This window comes from Pristis pectinata, chromosome 10, assembly GCF_009764475.1.
Source record: "Pristis pectinata isolate sPriPec2 chromosome 10, sPriPec2.1.pri, whole genome shotgun sequence".
Taxonomy (NCBI): domain Eukaryota; kingdom Metazoa; phylum Chordata; class Chondrichthyes; order Rhinopristiformes; family Pristidae; genus Pristis; species Pristis pectinata.
The window spans coordinates 56,398,123-56,416,887 of NC_067414.1; the positions used below are offsets into that span (position 1 = coordinate 56,398,123).

An 18,765-nucleotide genomic window follows, 5' to 3' on the forward strand; every position below is an offset into this window, starting at 1 on the left:
AAATAATGTCAGTTTTGGAACTGAGGAGTCATTTGCATCAGATGTGACGGTAAAAAGGGAGTGGTAATAGAAACCAGAAAAAAAGGAATTCCTGTTACTTTTGCCACCAGTTTATTGTGAAATTGCAGAGCATTTTGGCAGAATGATCATCAACTGACAAAGCTAGATCTGGCAGATCTGGTACAAACCATTAAGCAGGACTGAGCCACATAGACAGATGAAATTACAAAAATGGATTCTTCCTCCATGGTATGGTAAAACTGGTGGAAGGTCAGCAATCTGACTGGGCCAAGAGTGTGAACTGTAAAGGCAGGTGCAGAATCATTTCAGAAAAGTGATGGGCATGCCTGAGGAACGTGCCGGAAAGTGCTCGTGAGAAGGCACAGAGGGTAACAGCTCTCTAAATGGATGACAATTATGTGTCAGTCTTTATGACCAATACTGTACCCCGATACTTCGTCTGAGACTGGTGAGTACTGGAAGGTCTGCACAGGATGTTGGGATAACATTTGGTTTAATTTGAGTTTTTTTCATTTGTCCCTATCAATAGAGTATGTGGTTAATTAAAAAAGAACAAATAGATTTATTGGAAGAGCGCTTGCAGTAATTGGGTCAAGAGGCACTGAAATGCCCCATTACCTTTTGATGCACCAACTCCACGGCCCGTCTGAAGGAGATAGCCCAAGCACATTTCCCAGTGCGGGACAATGCTCGCAGTGGCAGGTCAGCCTGCTGCTGATGGTGGAGATACTGCTGCAGTTCTGATAGAGTTGTGTTGGGATTTGGAGGCTGAATTATGAAGAGAGAGGGAACGGGCAAAAGAGCTGTATCACCCCAGAGCTCTTTTTCTCTTTGATGGGAGAAGATAACAACATTGATAGCAAAACTCTGCTCAGGTCGGAGCAGTGCGCGGACATCGACCGTCAACCAGCAATCTATCGACAGGTGCTCCGTGACGTCACCGCCAGCTCAGGTGCTGGGCGGAACGATTTCTCCCGGATCTCGCAACTGGGGGAGCTGCTGGGTGTGTTGCACGGGTCGCCATTTCTGTGGGTTGAGTGGTGCGCGGCCTGTTTTGGTCCGGCGCGGCGCGGTTTTTGGCGGCGGCGGCGGCGGCCCGGAGATGGAGTTCGCGGAGCTGATTAAGACTCCGCGGGTCGATGGTGCCATCCTTCACCGACCCTTCCTGCCGAGGGTGGAGGGCACGCTCTGCCTGACCGGCCACCACCTGATACTGTCGTCCCGCCAGGACAACAGTGAGGAGCTGTGGCTGCTGCTCAGCAACATCGACGCCATCGAGAAGAGGTTGGTCCTTGGTCCTTGGTCCTTGTCCCCACTCGCCAGCGCCCGGCTCCTTCCAGGAATCTGTCACGTACCCCCAGCGTTGCCGGCCTCCTCTCCCTCCACCCTTTCCCTCCACCACCACCACACACACACACACACCCTTTAGGACTGAAGGTAGAAATCAGATCTACACATGGAAGGTGGTAGAAATGCGGAATTCTCTCGCAAGGCTACTTGTTCATTTTAAATCTGCGGTTGATAATTTTTTTTTGTTAACCTAACACATTAAAGATTGTATGGAGTTGGGTTGCAGATCAGCCTCGATCTTCTGAATAGCCGAACAGGGTCAAGGAGCTAATTTCTCCTGTTTCTACTCCTTTCTTATAATAAATCTCTCTCGAAAGTAACGAATCCCTTCAGCAAAAGTAGTTTTTTTTGTCGCATTCCTGTTAAAATGTATGGTGGGTGACTCACCTCCTGAGACCATCTATAGGTGTGCATGTCATCTATAAAATACATTAGAGCAATTCACCAACACACCTTTTCCTGCACCTCACCAACCCATGTGGTTTACCATTTGGCATGACGAGAGTGATGGACATGTGAAGAAGACCACTGGCAAGTTTCACTCTATCCATGCAGATGTGGAAGTATTTGCTGTTCCTTCGTCTTTGGTCCAAATGAACTTTATTTCACTGTTGGAGTACTTTCACCATATACATTGAAGTTGAAGGTTCTTAAAAAGTGGCTTGCCACAATTTTGAAGACATTTGGGGATGTTCGGTAAATGCTGGCATTGCTGGAAACTCCTGTATCCTGCACTTGAATTTTAAAAGAAGTCTTCTTTGTAGTTCATCTAAACAAATTTTTTGCTTCATCAACAAATGTTGACTTTTCAACGTCAAGAATAAAAATGAGCCCAGAATTTTCACCTATGATACACCATTGGCAAACCTTTCCAGTTTTGCCTCCAACCTATTGCTTTGTTCGTGTTGCTCTATTTACTCTTGTACTGTATACATAAATGGTGTAATGTGTCTTTTAGGAACTATCTGGAAATCTATACACAATATTTTTTTCATTGAATGTCACTTTTGGAATGGTGCATTTTAACAGGGATCAATGACATGTGTTTTGCTCCTATTTTTCAGAACCAATTTCTTTACTACATGTAATTTTATTTCAGGCTTGGGAATTCTGACCTGAAATATCTGCCACGTTTCCCTGTATGACAAATTGAGCACAGTTAGAGTCCCACCAAATGCAGTATGATAATTGAGTGGATGATGTTGGCATTAACAATTGTTCAACATAAATCTTACAATCTTAAATTCTAGAGTTAAGGACATTTAGTGCTAGTGAGATCTAATAGTCAAAAGTACATCAATTAAGAAAACTGAAAAATTACAAAAAGCTTTTTCTATGTAAATGTGTTTGTTTTATCTTTAGGTTTGTGGGAACATTAGGTACAATTACGATTAAATGCAAAGATCTGCGTATTATCCAGCTGGACATCCCTGGCATGGATGAATGTCTAAATATTGCTAGTTCTATTGAGGTGAGATTTATTCTTATTACTGTTTTCCAATTATTATTGAAAGAGTATTTCTCCATTATGACTTTAGATAAAGAATTAATTTTAGTGCTGATTGATGTGGTATGGATTTGATGAAAGATGAATATTTCTCTGTTCTGGTCCAAAGTTTACCTTGGATCTAACTTCAGCTCACTCTTATTGCAGTTTGGTGGATCTTTCAGATTTTTTTCAGCCCTGTTTTAAGTCTGTTTAAGTAATAACCTCAAAATTATGGATAGCTTTGGTTAAACTTTGAATGTATCCAAGTGGATTGGGAAAGCTGAAGCATTTTCATTTAGGATTTGTGTGGCTTAGATACTTTGATCTTAGTAGAATTTAGATTTCAAGTTCCACTTAATAATATTAAATTGGACTCTGATACTTCATGGGAGTGATAATGTCAATAACAATCAGGAGTAAAAAATAATTCACAATAGAATGTGCTGGAAATGAAGATATTTACTAGTTGTAGCAATATTTCAAAAATCATTTTTTGGATTTTCTGTTGATAAATAGTTTAAATGTTTCAAGTTGGTAGAAATCCAGTGTTGCAAAAAAAAACTTCCAAGTTCGGTTTAGAGTCTGCATTATTGACTGATCCTACCACAATAAAGCAACTGTTTGTTGTTCTAATTGTCTCAGCACTTCTGTTCCTCAGAATATAATCCAACTTTCCTCTTGTGTAGTTGAAAAAATGTTCAGACTTGGGGCAACCTAAAAGGTTACAGTACCATAGTCTTCTGGCTTTCTTTAAACGTTTGAGGGCAGTCAGTCTGTGCTGAAATCAAAGCAATGTACTTAAAGCAGAAAAAAACATATGTTTCTTATGATAGCGTCAACTTTTGGCAGATAGACGTCCAAAATATATTATTCTCTAACATATGGATATATAAAGGGAAAGTTAATAGATTTAAATTTTAAAATGAGCATCAAAGCAATAGAAGTATTATTTTGGGTGGATTGTTCAAACATGGATACCCATATTGGTGGAAGCAGAATCTATGATAGTTTTTTTGAAAGGAATTGCATAAATATATCTCGGTGAAAAAAAAGTTGAACAATGTGAAATAAGGCTTAATAGATACTGCTTTCAAATTAAAGTGTAAAATCGATAGGCTAGTGATTTCACTAGATTGAAAGGCTGGTTTGGCACTGTTATATTGTTCAAAATGACGTTAAATACCATATTAAGTATTATATTGTCGTACTTTTGAGACCATTGAGAGTTTTCCTTGCACTTGTGGGAATTGATGCAAATAGTCAAATGTGCCAATGTTTGAAAAGGGAAAATAACTTCAGGGTGGCGACTATTGTTTTTAACTGACTATGTTATATTAATAGAATGGTCACCTCCATCTCTTAACTATTCACTCTGAGACTGTGGATCTATGTAAGAGCATCACTCCCATTCCCTATCTGCATGTCCCAGCACTGCATATTTCCTTTTGAATGTGATTCCAGCTATTTTTGGAACAACACTTCAGGCAGAATATTCCTCATCCTAACACTTGCTTTATAAAGAAGAAAAATCCTCATGGTCACTTTGGATTTATTTGCCAATCACCTTATTTATGTATCTCCTGGTTTTTGACCCATTCACCAATGGGAGCAGTTTCTCTGTATTCACTCTTTCTTTGATTTTAAGTACAGGCAGCGCTGCAATACTGCGTGTTTCTATAACACAAATTGGATACACGCAATAGATAAATTAGGGAACACTATTTGTATTAAGTGGGCTGAATTGGTTATAACAATTTCAATTGTGTTAACTGTTACGTTGGAATTTGACAAGCAGAGAAAAAGTTGTCTTGGGGTAGGGTGGGGGGAGACAGTTTTGGAGGGAAAAAACCTGTTTCCATGTAACCTCCCTGCAGTAATCAGACACCACTGTCTCTTAAGAACACAGGCTGCTAGTTTCACCATGGGAGGCCATTGGATCTTGACAAGTAATCGCTTCCATTGATTCTTGTGTAAGGATACTTTATCAAACAATATAACGTACAGCTTTTATTCTTACCTCGCAGTAACAATAAACTTGTAGTTATTAAAAACCTTTTATTTTTGAAAATCTTGTGGGGGAAAAGTAACTTTGTTATTGTGAGTTTGAAGCTGTTTAGTGCTAACCCCCTTTTTCCTATTGACATAATTGTTTTTGTAACGAACCATAGAACACTACAGCACAGAAAACAGGCTACTCGGCCCTTCTAGTCTGTGCCGAAATGTTATCCCGCTAGTCCCATTTACCTGCACCCAGTCCACAACCCTCCAGACCACTCCCGTCCATGTATCTAGCCAATTTATTCTTAAAACTGGAGTGAGCCCGCATTTACTACATCAGATGGCAGCCCGTTCCATACTCCCACCACTCTTTGAGTGAAGAAGTTCCCCCTAAACCTTTCCCCTTTCACGCTAAAGCCATGTCCTCTCATACTTATCTCTCCTAATCTAGGTGGAAAGAGCCTATTCGCATTAACTCTATTACCCCTCATAATTTTGTAAACCTCTATCAAATCTCCCCTCATTCTTCTGCGCTCCAAAGAATAAAGTCCTAACCTGTTCAATCTTTCCCTGTAACTCAACTCCTGAAGACCCAGCAACATTCTAGTAAATCTCCTCTGCACTCTTTCAATCTTACTGATATCCTTCCTATAGTTAGGTGCCCAGAACTGCACACAATACTCCAAATTTGGCCTCACCAATGTCTTATACAACCTCACCATAACATCCCAACTCCTATACTCAGTACTTTGATTTATGAATGCCAGGATGCCAAAAGCCTTCTTTACAACCCTGTCTACCTGCGACGCCACTTTCAGGGAATTATGTATCTGAACTCCCAGATCCCTTTGTTCCTCCGCACTACTCAGTGCCCTACCATTTACTGTGTATGTCCTACCTTGATTTGTCCTTCCAAAATGCAACGCCTCACATTTGTCTGCATTAAATTCCATTTGCCATTTTCTGGCCCATTCTTCCATTTGGTTCAGATCCCTCTGCAAGCTTTGAAAGCCTTTCTTGCTGTCCACAACACCTCCAATCTTAGTGTCATCAGCAAACTTGCTGATCCAATTTACCACATTATCATCTCGATCATTGATATAGACAACAAACAACAATGGCCCCAGCACAGATCCCTGAGGCACACCACTAGTCACAGGCCTCCAGTCTGAGAAACAATCAGCCAATACCACTCTCTGTCTTCTCCCACACAGCCAACTTCGAATCCAGTTTACAACCTCTCAATGGATATCTAGTGTCTGAACCTAGTGAAATCCCATGTGGGACTTTGTCAAAGACCTTACTAAAGTCCATGTAGACAACATCCACAGCCTTTCCTTCATCTACTTTCTTGGTAAGCTCCTCGAAAAACTCTACAAGATTCGTTAAACACCATCTACCACACACAAAGCCATGCTGACTATCCTTAATCAGCCCTTGGCTGTCCAAATACTTGTATATCTGATCTCTAAGAACACCTTCCAATAATTTACCCACTACTGATGTCAGGCTCACCGGCCTGTAATTACCTGGCTTACTTTTAGATCCTTTTTTAAACAACGGAATAACATGAGCTACCCTCCAGTCCTCCGGCACCACACCCGTGGCTAAGGACACTTTAAATATATCTGCCAGGGCCCCTGCAATTTCTACACTAGTCTCCCTCAATGTCTGAGGAAATATCTGACTCAGGGGATTTATCTACCTTTATTCGCTGTAAGGCAGCAAGCACCTCCTCCTCTTTAATCTCTATATGTTCCATGACTCTGTTGCTTGTTTCCCTTCCTTCCATATCCACTATGCCCGTTTCCAGCATAAATACTGATGCAAAAAATTGTTTAAGATCTCCCCCATCTCCTGAGGCTCCACACGTAGACGACCACTCTGATCTTCTGGGGGACCAATTTTGTCCCTTACTATCCTTTCATTCTTCATTTACTTGTAGAAACCCTTCGGATTTACCTTCACATTATCTGCCAAAGCAACCTCATGTCTTCTTTTTGCCTTCCTGATTTCCTTTTTTAGTATTTTCTTATTTTTTCTATACTCTTCAAGTACCTCATTTGTTCCTAGTTGCCTATACCTGCTATACACCTCTCTCTTTTTCTTAAGCAGATCGCCAATATCCCTTGAAAACCAAGGTTCCCTATGCTTTTTAACTTTGCCTTTAATCCTGGCAGGAACATGCAAACTCTGCACTCTCAAAATTTCGCCCTTGAAGGCCTTCCACTTACTGAGCACATCCTTGCCAGAAAACAATGTATCCCAATCCACTCTTCCTTGATCCTTTCTCATTTCCACAAAATTGGCCTTTCTCCAATTTAGAACCTCAACTCAAGGACCAGACCTGTCCTTATCCATAAGTAACTTGAAACTAATGACATTATGGTCACTGGACCCAAAATGCTCCCCTACACATACTTCTGTCACCTGACCTGTCTGGTTCCCTAATAGGAGATCAAGTATTGCATTCTTTCTCGTTGGTACCTCTATATATTGATTTAGAAAACTTTCCTGATGTGGCTGCTCACCGTTTAGTCGGGCGAACCGGCTCGGCAGTCGGGTCGCGCGGCATCGGAGCGACGAGGCCCAAGATGGCGGCGGGCCTCGTCTTTCCCAAGCGACGGGGAGAACCCGCGCGCGGGAAAGTCTTGATGACGTAGTACTTACGTCATTGCCGGTTGCTTTGGGTGGGAACAGTCTCCCTTAAAGGGCCCGTGCAAGGCGGGAAAATAAATCACTTCTGTTCGACAATCCTCCGACTAGCGTCTTGTTTTATTTCGCGGTAGCAACCGCTACATTGGTGACCCCGACGGTCCAAACGGATTTTGGACCCACGCAATGGCCGACAGCACAGCAGCCAACGCAGTGGCCCTCAAGCTGCCCACCTTTTGGTCACTTCGGCCCAGCGTCTGGTTTGACCAGGCCGAAGCGCAATTCCACCTTCGGCAGATCACCTCCGACTCCACGAAGTACTACCATGTGGTTAGCTCTCTGGACCAAGAGACAGCTGCCCAGGTTGGAGACTTCATCCAGTCGCCTCTGGAGGAAGATAAGTACCCGGCTTTCAAAGACCTTTTGATTCGGACCTTCGGCCTCTCCCGTCGTGAGCGCGCTGCCCGCCTGCTTCATCTGGACGGCCTGGGGGACAGATCCCCATCCGCCCTAATGAATGAGATGCTGGCATTGGCCGAGGGACCCAAGCCATGCCTGATGTTCGAACAGGCCTTCCTCGAACAGCTCCCCGATGACATCCACCTGTTGTTAGCTGACGCCGACTTCAGCAACCCCCGTGAGGTAGCTGCCTGGGCAGATGTCCTGTGGAGGGCCAAGCGTGAGAGCGGCTCGTCCGTCAGTCAAATCACCAGGCTGCGAGCCCAACGCCCGCCTCGCCCGGCCCCAGCAACTGAGCAACCACACACCAGGAATGCAGACAACGACACGGGTGACCAGCTATGCTTCTACCATCAGAGGTGGGGTGCGGAGGCCCGTCGACGCCGCCCACCCTGCAAGTTTCAGGGAAACGCCAGGGCCAGCCGCCGCTGATGGCTACGGCAGCTGGCCGCCGACAGAGCCTCCTATTCGTTCAGGACAAGAAATCTGGACGGCGTTTCCTCGTTGATACTGGAGCGGAGGTCAGTATTTTGCCCCCGACCGGCCGCAACACTCGTAACAGGCCACCCGGTCCTCTACTCAATGCCGCCAACGGTACAACGATACGGTCTTTCGGCACCCGTACACTTCAATTACAATTCGGCGGCAGCCGTTTTACCTGGACCTTTACCCTTGCCACGGTCGCCCGACCACTCCTAGGAGCTGATTTCCTTCGGGCCCACAACCTGTTAGTCGACCTGCGAGGGAAGCGGTTAGTCCACTCTAGCACCTTCCAGACCTATCCCCTGGGAGAAATCAGCACACCAGCCCCGCGCCTGGACTCCATTTCCCTTCCTGGCGACGATTTCGCCAAGCTCCTAGCCGAATTCCCATCAATTTTGGCACCTTCGTTTACGAATTCTAGGCCCAAACACGGGGTACGACACCACATCATTACTACAGGGCCACCCCTTCATGCCCGAGCACGACGATTACCTCCAGACAAGCTCCGCCTGGCAAAGGAAGAGTTCCGTCACATGGAGGAGCTGGGGATTGTTCGCAGGTCAGACAGCCCCTGGGCCTCCCCCCTGCACATGGTCCCCAAAGCCACCGGAGGGTGGAGGCCCTGCGGCGACTACCGCAGGCTGAATGACGCTACCACCCCGGACCGCTATCCCATCCCTCACATCCAGGACTTCGCAGCGAACTTACACGGGGCCCGCATCTTTTCCAAAGTGGACCTCGTTCGGGGATACCACCAAATCCTGGTCCATCCGGATGACGTCCCCAAGACTGCGATTATCACCCCATTCGGCCTGTTCGAATTCCTTCGGATGCCGTTCGGCCTTAAGAACGCTGCGCAGACCTTCCAGCGGCTGATGGACGCGGTAGGCCGAGACCTGGACTTGGTGTTCATTTACTTAGACGACATACTGATCGCCAGCCGTAACCACCAGGAACACCTTTCCCACCTCCGCCAGCTGTATTCCCACCTCCGCGATTTCGGCCTCACGATCAACCTGTCCAAGTGCCAATTCGGACTTGACTCTATTGATTTCCTCGGCCACAAAATCACCAGCGACGGGGCAACACCCCTACCCGCCAAGGTGGACGCTATCCGCCATTTTGCCCGCCCCGACACAGTCAAAGGCCTACAGGAATTCTTTGGGATGGTCAACTTTTACCATCAGTTCATCCCTGCAGCAGCCCGTATCATGCGCCCTCTGTTCTCGCTGCTGGCTGGTAAGGGCAAGGACATCACCTGGACTGACGAGGCTGCGGCTGCTTTCGTTAAGGCCAAAGACGCCCTGGCAGACGCCACGATGCTTGCACACCCTAGGACTGACGTCCCGACTGCCCTCACGGTAGATGCGTCCAACACCGCGGTGGGTGGGGTACTGGAACAGCTACTCGAAGGCCGCTGGCAACCCTTGGCATTTTTCAGCAAGCACCTTAGACCGCCCGAACTGAAGTACAGCGCTTTTGATCGGGAACTTCTAGCACTGTATCTGGTGGTCCGGCATTTCCGATACTTTCTAGAAGGCAGGCCTTTCACCGCTTTCACTGATCATAAGCCTCTGTCCTTTGCCTTCTCCAAAGTCTCTGATCCCTGGTCAGCTCGTCAGCAGAGACATTTATCCTACATTTCCGAATTCACAACTGACATCCAACATGTCTCCGGAAAGGATAATGTCGTTGCTGATGCACTTTCCAGACCAACCATCCACAACCTATCCTTGGGTGTCGACTACGCGGCCCTAGCTGACGCACAGCAAGCCGACGACGAACTGCCCAGCTACAGAACCGCAGTCTCGGATCTGCAGCTCAGAGATTTCTTGGTTGGTCCAGGTCAGCGGACCCTACTTTGCGACGTTGCGACTGGTCAGCCCCGCCCTATAGTCCCTGCAGCCTGGCGGAGACGCGTTTTTGACTCAGTACATGGGTTGGCGCACCCGTCCATCAGATCTACTGTCCAACTGGTCGCCAGCAAGTTTGTCTGGCATGGCCTGCGCAAACAGGTCAGTGAGTGGGCCAGGACTTGTCCGCACTGCCAGACGTCAAAAATCCAGCGACACACCAAGGTCCCACCACAGCAGTTCGAGCCCACCTGTAGGAGGTTCGACCACATACACGTCGACCTCGTGGGCCCTCTGCCGGTTTCAAGAGGAGCCCGGTACCTCCTTACCATCGTGGACCGGTTCACGAGGTGGCCTGAGGCAACCCCCCTGACTGACATCACAACTGATTCCTGCGCCCGGGCACTGCTCACAACTTGGGTCTCACGTTTTGGTGTTCCGGCCCACATCACTTCAGACAGAGGCACCCAATTCACTTCCAGTCTCTGGGCTGCATTAGCGAACCTGCTAGGGATGCAGCTGCACACCACCACGGCCTACCATCCTCAATCAAACGGGTTGGTGGAACGTTTTCACCGCCATCTGAAATCAGCCTTGATGGCCCGCCTGAAGGGTCCTAAATCAAACGGGTTGGTGGAACGTTTTCACCGCCATCTGAAATCAGCCTTGATGGCCCGCCTGAAGGGTCCTAACTGGGTTGACGAGCTGCCTTGGGTCCTGCTCGGCATATGCACTGCCCCCAAAGAAGACCTCCGCACTTCGTCAGCTGAGCTTGTGTACGGGGCGCCCCTAGTTGTCCCCGGGGATTTCATACCTGCCCTTCGGGACCAAGGGGAACAACCCCCAGCAGTCCTACAAAGACTGCGCGAGAAGCTTGGCAGCTTGGCCCCGATTCCCACCTCACGGCACGGTCAAGCCCCATCCTGCCAGCCCAAGGAACTACGGGACTGTAAGTTTGTTTTCGTTCGCAGGGGCACACCTCGGGCGCCATTGCAACGACCATATGAGGGACCGTTTGGAGTCATACGGAATAATGGATCCACCTTTATTTTGGACATTGGAGGCAGGGAACAGGTTTTCACGGCAGACCGCCTCAAACTGGCCCATTTGGATCTGCAACAACCTGTCGAGGTTGCAACGCCGCGACGCAGAGGCCGGCCCCCTAAGCGGCAGCTGGCACAGCCCGCGGACCTTGGGGACTGTATCGCCGGTTCTGGGGGGGGTGGGTTGTGTGGCGACTCACTGTCTAGTCGGGCGAACCGGCTCGGCAGTCGGGTCGCGTGGCGTCGGAGCGACGAGGCCCAAGATGGCGGCGGGCCTCGTCTTTCCCGAGCGACGGGGAGAACCCGTGTGCGGGAAAGTCTTGATGACGTAGTACTTACGTCATTGCCGGTTGCTTTGGGCGGGAACAGTCTCCCTTAAAGGGCCCGCGCAAGGCGGGAAAATAAACCACTTCTGTTCGACAATCCTCCGACTAGCGTCTTGTTTTATTTCGCGGTAGCAACCGCTACACTGAACACATTTGACAAATTCCAAGCCATCCAGCCCTTTCACAGTGTGGGAGTCCCAGTCACTATGTGGAAAGTTAAAATCCCCTACTATCACAACTTTCTGTTTCTCACATCTGTCTGCTATCTCACTACAGATATGTTCCTCCAATTCTCTCTGACTATTGGGCGGTCTATAATACAACCCTGTTAGTGTGGCCACACCTTTCCTGTTCCTCAGCTCCACCCATATGGCGTCTGTAGATGAGCCCTCCGGGCTGTCCTGTCTCCGCACAGCTGTGATACTTTCCCTGACTAGTAATGCCGCTCCTCCCCCTTTCATCCCTCCCCCTCTGTCACATCTGAAACAACAGAACCCCGGGACATTAAGCTGCCAGTCCAGCCCCTCCTGCATCCAAGTCTCACTAATAGCGATAATGTCATAATCCCACGTGTCAATCCACGCCCTAAACTCATCTGCCTTACCTACAATACTCCTTGCATTGAAATAGATGCACCTGAGAACATTTCTATCACGTACAAACCTTTGATTTCTGTTTATACTTGCAGTCCTCACATGACCTTTTTCCTCCTCCACCTCACTCTGCTCTAACACTCTGGTTCCCCTCCCCCTGCAAATCTAGTTTAAACCCCCCGGAGCAGCACTAGAGATTTACTTTATTTACTTTTTATTGCACATAAATTAATGAGCATGAATTTTATTCCATAACTCAAATTTTTCGGTAGTGATTTGTGAATTCTGTACAGGTGAATTTCTGTATCCAAAAAGCTGTAATGCAGGGGTTGCCTGTACCTTTTTAAACAAGTGTCTTAACATTTGCAATTTACAATCATTAAGTACCTTAACTTCATAGATGTCTGGAAGATTATCACCAGGCCTTCTGCAACAATCCTCCTCCCTTCCCCGACTGTTTCACAATTCCCCTGTATTCACTCTTTCTATACCCTTAATGGTCTTAGCCTTTCTATTAACTTTCAGGATGTATTCTGATTAGACCAGGTATTTTATCCACTTAAGTACATCTAGCTTTTCCAGTACCATTCCTTCATAGATTTTTCTAGCTCCTTGCAGTATCTGAATTGCATTTTCCTTTGCTGAAACTCTAACATCATCATCATCTTTGGTGATGATTGATGTAAGTTACTTAGAACCTTAACTACATCCTTTGCATTTAGAACTAAATTTCCGTTTCGGTCTCTGATCAGCCCCAAATGCCTCTCAACCTTTTCCTGTTCATGTGCATTTAGAATATTTCTAGATTTCCTTATATGCTTGCTGTCAGCCCTTTTCTGTGCTCTCTTTACCTCTGATTTCCTTTTTTACTTCCTCTTCAGCTTTCTGTGATTAGCCTCGTTCTTGTGTGTTAACAGCCTGGCCTGTGTTGTTTTCTGCCTCATTTTACTTTTTCATTTTGTCATGATGGAGCTCTGGCTTTTGAGTTCCTTGCTGTTCTCCTTCATGGGAATATACCTAGACTTCATCTGGAACATCTCCACTTAAGGTCTCATTTTGTTCAATTATATTTTTACTTGCCAAACTGATTCTGATTACCCAGGCCAGATCTGTTCTCATTGAAATTGACCCTTCTTCAAATGACTGTTTTTACTTTAGAGTGATCTGTATCATAGTCCATAGCTAGACTATTGAAATCATGATTACTGTTTTCTAGATGTTACCCCATTGATACTTGCTCCCTTTGTCCTGTTTTATTCCCCAAAAACCAAGTTCAATGTTTAGCCAGAAACACTGAAAAAGAAAGTCCTTGTGAGCTGCTTCAGAAACTCCTCCCCCACTTTGGTCCATAAATATTGTTATCCCTGCCTACATTTGGATAGTTGAAGTTCTTTATTAGCACATCTCTGCAATTTTCTTACAAATTTGCACTAGTTTTGAGTAACAAAATAGATGCGTTCCTGGAAAATGTTTTAAGTGAAATTTTGCTGAGTGAAATGCATTATGGGTATTTTGGTATTGTTTGTTTATGCATGGAAAGTAGCACACTCTTCATGTGGCAGAAATAGATTTGCAAATCAGACAAGTATGTCAAACAATCAGTGGCATTATAGTGCAAATTTATACAGTATATCAAACAATCTTGAGACAAAGAATACCCTTGTCCCAGTGCTATAAAATAACTTTTTTTTCGTAGCTCTAATCAGATTGATTCTACATTTGGTTGTGCCAAGCCATCCTGCAATATTCTTCAAGATGAAAACAGCTGGTCCCCTCCTTTTCCTTGATCTTTTTGAATCTTCTTATATTGAGGAATATTTTGAACCTTTCCCTGTCCTTCCCTTGGATCTGTTATTGCCACAAGATCATAATCCCACATAGTTAATTGTAGCTGCAGCTCACTGTAGTGTGAAGGGTCATGGCAGTCATGTGACACCATCGAGTACTGGTCAAAAGTGACACCACTGTCAATCAAGGTCGGGCTCCACCCATTCATTAACACACACTCTTGATCATTAGTTCCCGTGCATACCTCTTGTACCTGGCCATGACCTATTGGACCTGTTGAATTACCTGTGCTAGCTCCACCCAGCTCTCCAGCACTATAAAGAATGCCACACGTGCGTGGCTCTTTCTCTTTTTGATTGCTGCCAGGGTCGAAACCACACCAAGGGACCACTGGTAAGAGTGTGCGCTTCCACAGGGGTTTAGGAGAGTCTTAAATAGATTCCCAGTAGTGTACAGCCGATGCTTGTCCAGAGTCAGGGGGTTCAGGCACCGTATTGCGTTTTCCCTGATTGTTTGTAACTAGTTCACTGTGTGTGTGTGTGTGTGTGCGCGCACTTCACCCCCGTTGCAACTCCCCTCACGTTTCGCGATCACCCGAGTGTGTGTGAGTGTGCATCTGTTTCTGTTCATTCTGTTCCTGCATTTGATTTTGTAAATAAATTCCCTTTTAAAATCCAAAGACTGTGTCCAGAGTCCTCTACCTTTGAGACCCCAAAGAACCTTTTCCCACAACACCAGCCTTATTAGATATGCTTCTTCCATTTACGTACACGCATTATAAACCTGTCTTCTTCTGGTTCTGTTATAGTGCAATTTCTATTACCCATTCCTATTTGCACCATTTTTCTTCTTTTCTGTGCTATCTTCCTTTGCCTAATTCCTTTGCCAAATTAGTTTGATAACCCTATAGCATTAGCAAACCTTCCGGCAAGGTTATTGGCCTTGGCTCCAAGGTGCTTTCTGTCCAGATTAAGCAGGTCCCTCCTTCCCAGAAATGGTCTGTGCCCCAGACCATAAAGCCCTCTCTCTTGCACTGTTTTTGTGGCTGCACATTTATCTTTGTGCTCTTCCTACTTTAAAACTTATTGGCACGTGGTGCAGGCAGTTGCCCAGGGATTAATACCTTTTGACCTCTTGCTTTCCTACTCCAGTTTTGTGGATCTTATTCTTTACTATGACATTGGTACTGACGTGGACCATGACTTGTGCCTGATCATCCACTTCATCCAGAATTTTTAGCAGGTGTTTAGTGATATCCTTAATCTTAATCAGGCTTTCTATCCTGGAATCACGGTGGTGGAAATGCCTGTCAGCTCCCCTAGTAATAGAATCCCCTATAATTCTCTTGATCTTTTTGCTCTGTTTCTGTACAAGTTGATGCTATGGTCTTGACTCTGGCTTTACTTGGGGAAAACTTTTCCCTCATCAATACTCTGAATTTGATGACCTCAGGATTTCCTGAATTACCTGCTTACTTGTCTGTTTTAATTCCTTTTCTGTCTGATTCTTGACCTGCTGGATGAGCATCTTCTCAATTATGCTGTTCCTAATGGACTGCACTGACATTAGCTATTTTTCAAGTTTTAAGACTCTAAGCTCAAGCTCCTTAAAATGACGACACTTCCTGCATCTGTAATTGTGCAAAACATATAGAAGTACCCTGGAGTTCCCACGTGGTGCAAGATGGGCACTCCACAAATCTGAGACGCCCTGCCATGTCTCTATTTATTACAGAGACTCAACTAACAGAATATACTAAAGTACAATCACTATTAGGTTACTTACTCAACAGACACAAAATGCTGGAGGAACTCAGCAGGTTAAGCAGCATCTATGGAGCTGAAATAAACAGTTGACATTTCCAATCGAGACCCTTCATCAGGACTCCTGAAACGTCAACTGTTTATTTCCGTCCATGGATGCTGCCTGACCTGCTGAATTCCTTCTGCATTTTGTGTGTGTGTTGCTCCAGATTTCAGCATCTGCAGAATCTCTCGTGTCTAGGTTACTTCCTGTTTTATGTGCTGTGAAGGTTTTGTTTAGAGTGCTTGTTTAAACTCTCCAGCACCTCTGCTTTCCATTCTCCTTTCAAATTTGCCTAGCCTCTGTTGCTTGTACTCCTGTCGAGTTCACTAGGCCTTGGCTTCCTAGTCTTCTTTCCAACTCACTGACCCTCTGTTTCCTTTGTTTGCTTCACTGCAACTAAACCTACACATAGATACTTACATTTATGAGGAAAATAAAAATAGGAAATTTCTTTCAAAGAATCTTAACTTATTCCTGGGATTCGGACATTGCAGTCAGGTCCAGCATTCATTGCCTCTTCCAGGTTCTGCTCCAGAGATGGCACTGGATTGCTGTCCACCCTAGGAAGGAAGCTCTAGGTTTTCAACCCAGAGATATAGGAATAGCAAGAAGTCCAAGTTAGAGCCATGGTATACCCATCCACATGATGTACATATAGGTGATAAAAGGTTGCAGAATCCAGAGGCACAGAGAAGTTATAACATTCTCAAAAAGAGCAGGATTGTGGTTGCTATCCCTTGGGGGAAAAATTGAAATTTAAGGTATTTTTGTTTTCTAAAAAAACTTTTGGGAGTGGGATCCATGGATAATGATCTTTCTCTATCTTGATTATATCTTGAGTAGTTAAACTACCCTTCTACATTTGGTAGATAATGCTACAGGAGATAAAACTGTCACCAATAGACATGGAATCAAAGAGAACCTTTTAAGGGGTTGACCAGGCAGCATTTTAGAGGGTAGACCTCAAATTCATTTATCAGGCAGACTGATAGATTGAACAAGTAACACAAATATTTCCTCTCAGTTACTTACTATGGAAAATGTTGAGCTACATAACCAGTGGACATTAAACATATTAAATTTTATGATTAATTCTTGATGTCAATTTGCCTTTTAACAAAAGTCTTAAAAGATGTACAGTGTACTTGGCATATAGTAAGTTATTCTTGGAATCAGTTCTTAATGCTGGCTTTCTGATTGAGATATTTGCAAATATCCCAAATATCTTTGTTTGGAATATTTACATACCTGGAGTTTTTATTGTTCTGTACTTGGGTTTGACCCCTACTTTTAGTATTGTGTAAAGCTGTGGCCATCTGATTAGGGGACGATTACAAAAGTCCAGTGAGGTGGTCAGGATCAGTGGGAGATGTTTCTGGACTGTTTTGATAGAATCCATATGTTTCAAAAATGGGTGTGCTTTTTTTGGGCTATTTTACCTATCCTAATTTTTGAAATTTGCTGTTTTCTAGCACCTCAGTTGAACAGGTGAAAGAAAATAGCTTTATGAACTTCAAAAAAAAAATGGTGGCTGAATTGTGGATAAGACAAAATTGCAGAAATTTGCAAAAGTTAGTAGGCATATTTCTTTCTGTATTGGGGAGGGAACGAACAGCTTAATATACATCAACACTCTTGCAACAAGGTCCCACACAGGAGGGTGGTCAACAAGATTAGAGTTGTACAGTGTGGAAACAGGCCCTTCGGCCCAACTGGTCCATGCTGACCAAGATGCCCATCCAAGCTAGTCCCATTTGTCACTGTTTGGCAGCTTATTCCATGTAGATACCACCCTTTGTGTGTGTGTATATATAAAAAAAAGTTGCCCCTTGTTTGTATCAAATCTTGCCCTTCTCACCTCAAACCTATGCCCTCCAGTTCTTGATTCCCCACCCTGTGGGGGGGAAAAAAAACTGAGTGTATTCACCTTACCTGTGCCCCTTATGATTTTATAAATCTCTAGAAGATCACCTCTCAGTCTCGTACACTCCAAGGAATAAAGTCCTCGCCTGTCCAACCTCTCCCTATAACTCAGTCCATCCAGTCCTGGCAACATCCTTGTAAATCTTTTCTGCACTCTTTCCAGTTTAATAACATCTTTCCTATAGCAGAATGACCAAAACTGAACACAACACTCCAAGTGCAACCTCACCAGCATCCTACACAATCTCACCAGGACCTCCCAACTTTTATACTCAATGCCCTAACTTATGATGGTAAGCGTGCCAAAAGCTGCCCTCACCCTGTCTACCTGTGACTCCACTTTCGGTGAACCACGTACTTGTACTTCAAGGTCCCTTTGTTCTACAACACTCCCAGGGCTCTGTCATTCACTGTGAAAGTCCAACCAGCATTTGACTTTCCAAAATGCGACAGCTCATACTTATCCAAATTAAACTCCATTTGCCATTCCTCGGCCCACTTACTTAGCTGATCAAGATCCCCCTGTAATTTTTGATAACCACCTTCATTGTCCACTATACCACCTATTTTAGTGTCATCTGCAGACTTACTGACTGTGCCTTGTACATTCTTATCTAAATCATTGATATAGATAACAAACAACAATGGGCCCAGCACCCACCCCTGAGGCACACCACTAGTCACTGGCCTCCAGTCCGAGAAACAACCTTCCACCGTCATCCTTGGCTTTTTCTCAGAGTGGTATCCTGTGACTTGTGGGTTACTGCAATGATTGGTGTGTCGGCCCCAGTTGTTCACAATTAATATCAATGATTTTGCTAAGGGGACTGAATGTCATGTATCCAGGTTTGTGCTCATACTGACCTTAGCAGGACTGAGTGTAGTGAGCAGGATGTAAAAGTGCTTCATGAAGATAAGTTATATAAGTGGACGGCAGCATGGCAGATGGAATGTAATGCGAGGTCATCTACTTTGGTG

General features: G+C 45.1%; 1 protein-coding gene across 1 annotated transcript in view; it reads left to right on the forward strand.

The window, feature by feature from the left end:
* Positions 1-924: 924 nt before the first annotated feature.
* mtmr9 (myotubularin related protein 9) overlaps positions 925-18,765 on the forward strand; it is a 56,103-nt gene continuing 38,262 nt past the window's right edge. The window contains exons 1-2 of the mRNA XM_052025200.1: positions 925-1,305; positions 2,734-2,842. Coding sequence (XP_051881160.1) covers positions 1,124-1,305; positions 2,734-2,842 — 291 coding nt within the window. The 5' untranslated portion in view covers positions 925-1,123. The remainder of the gene's footprint in view (positions 1,306-2,733; positions 2,843-18,765) is intronic.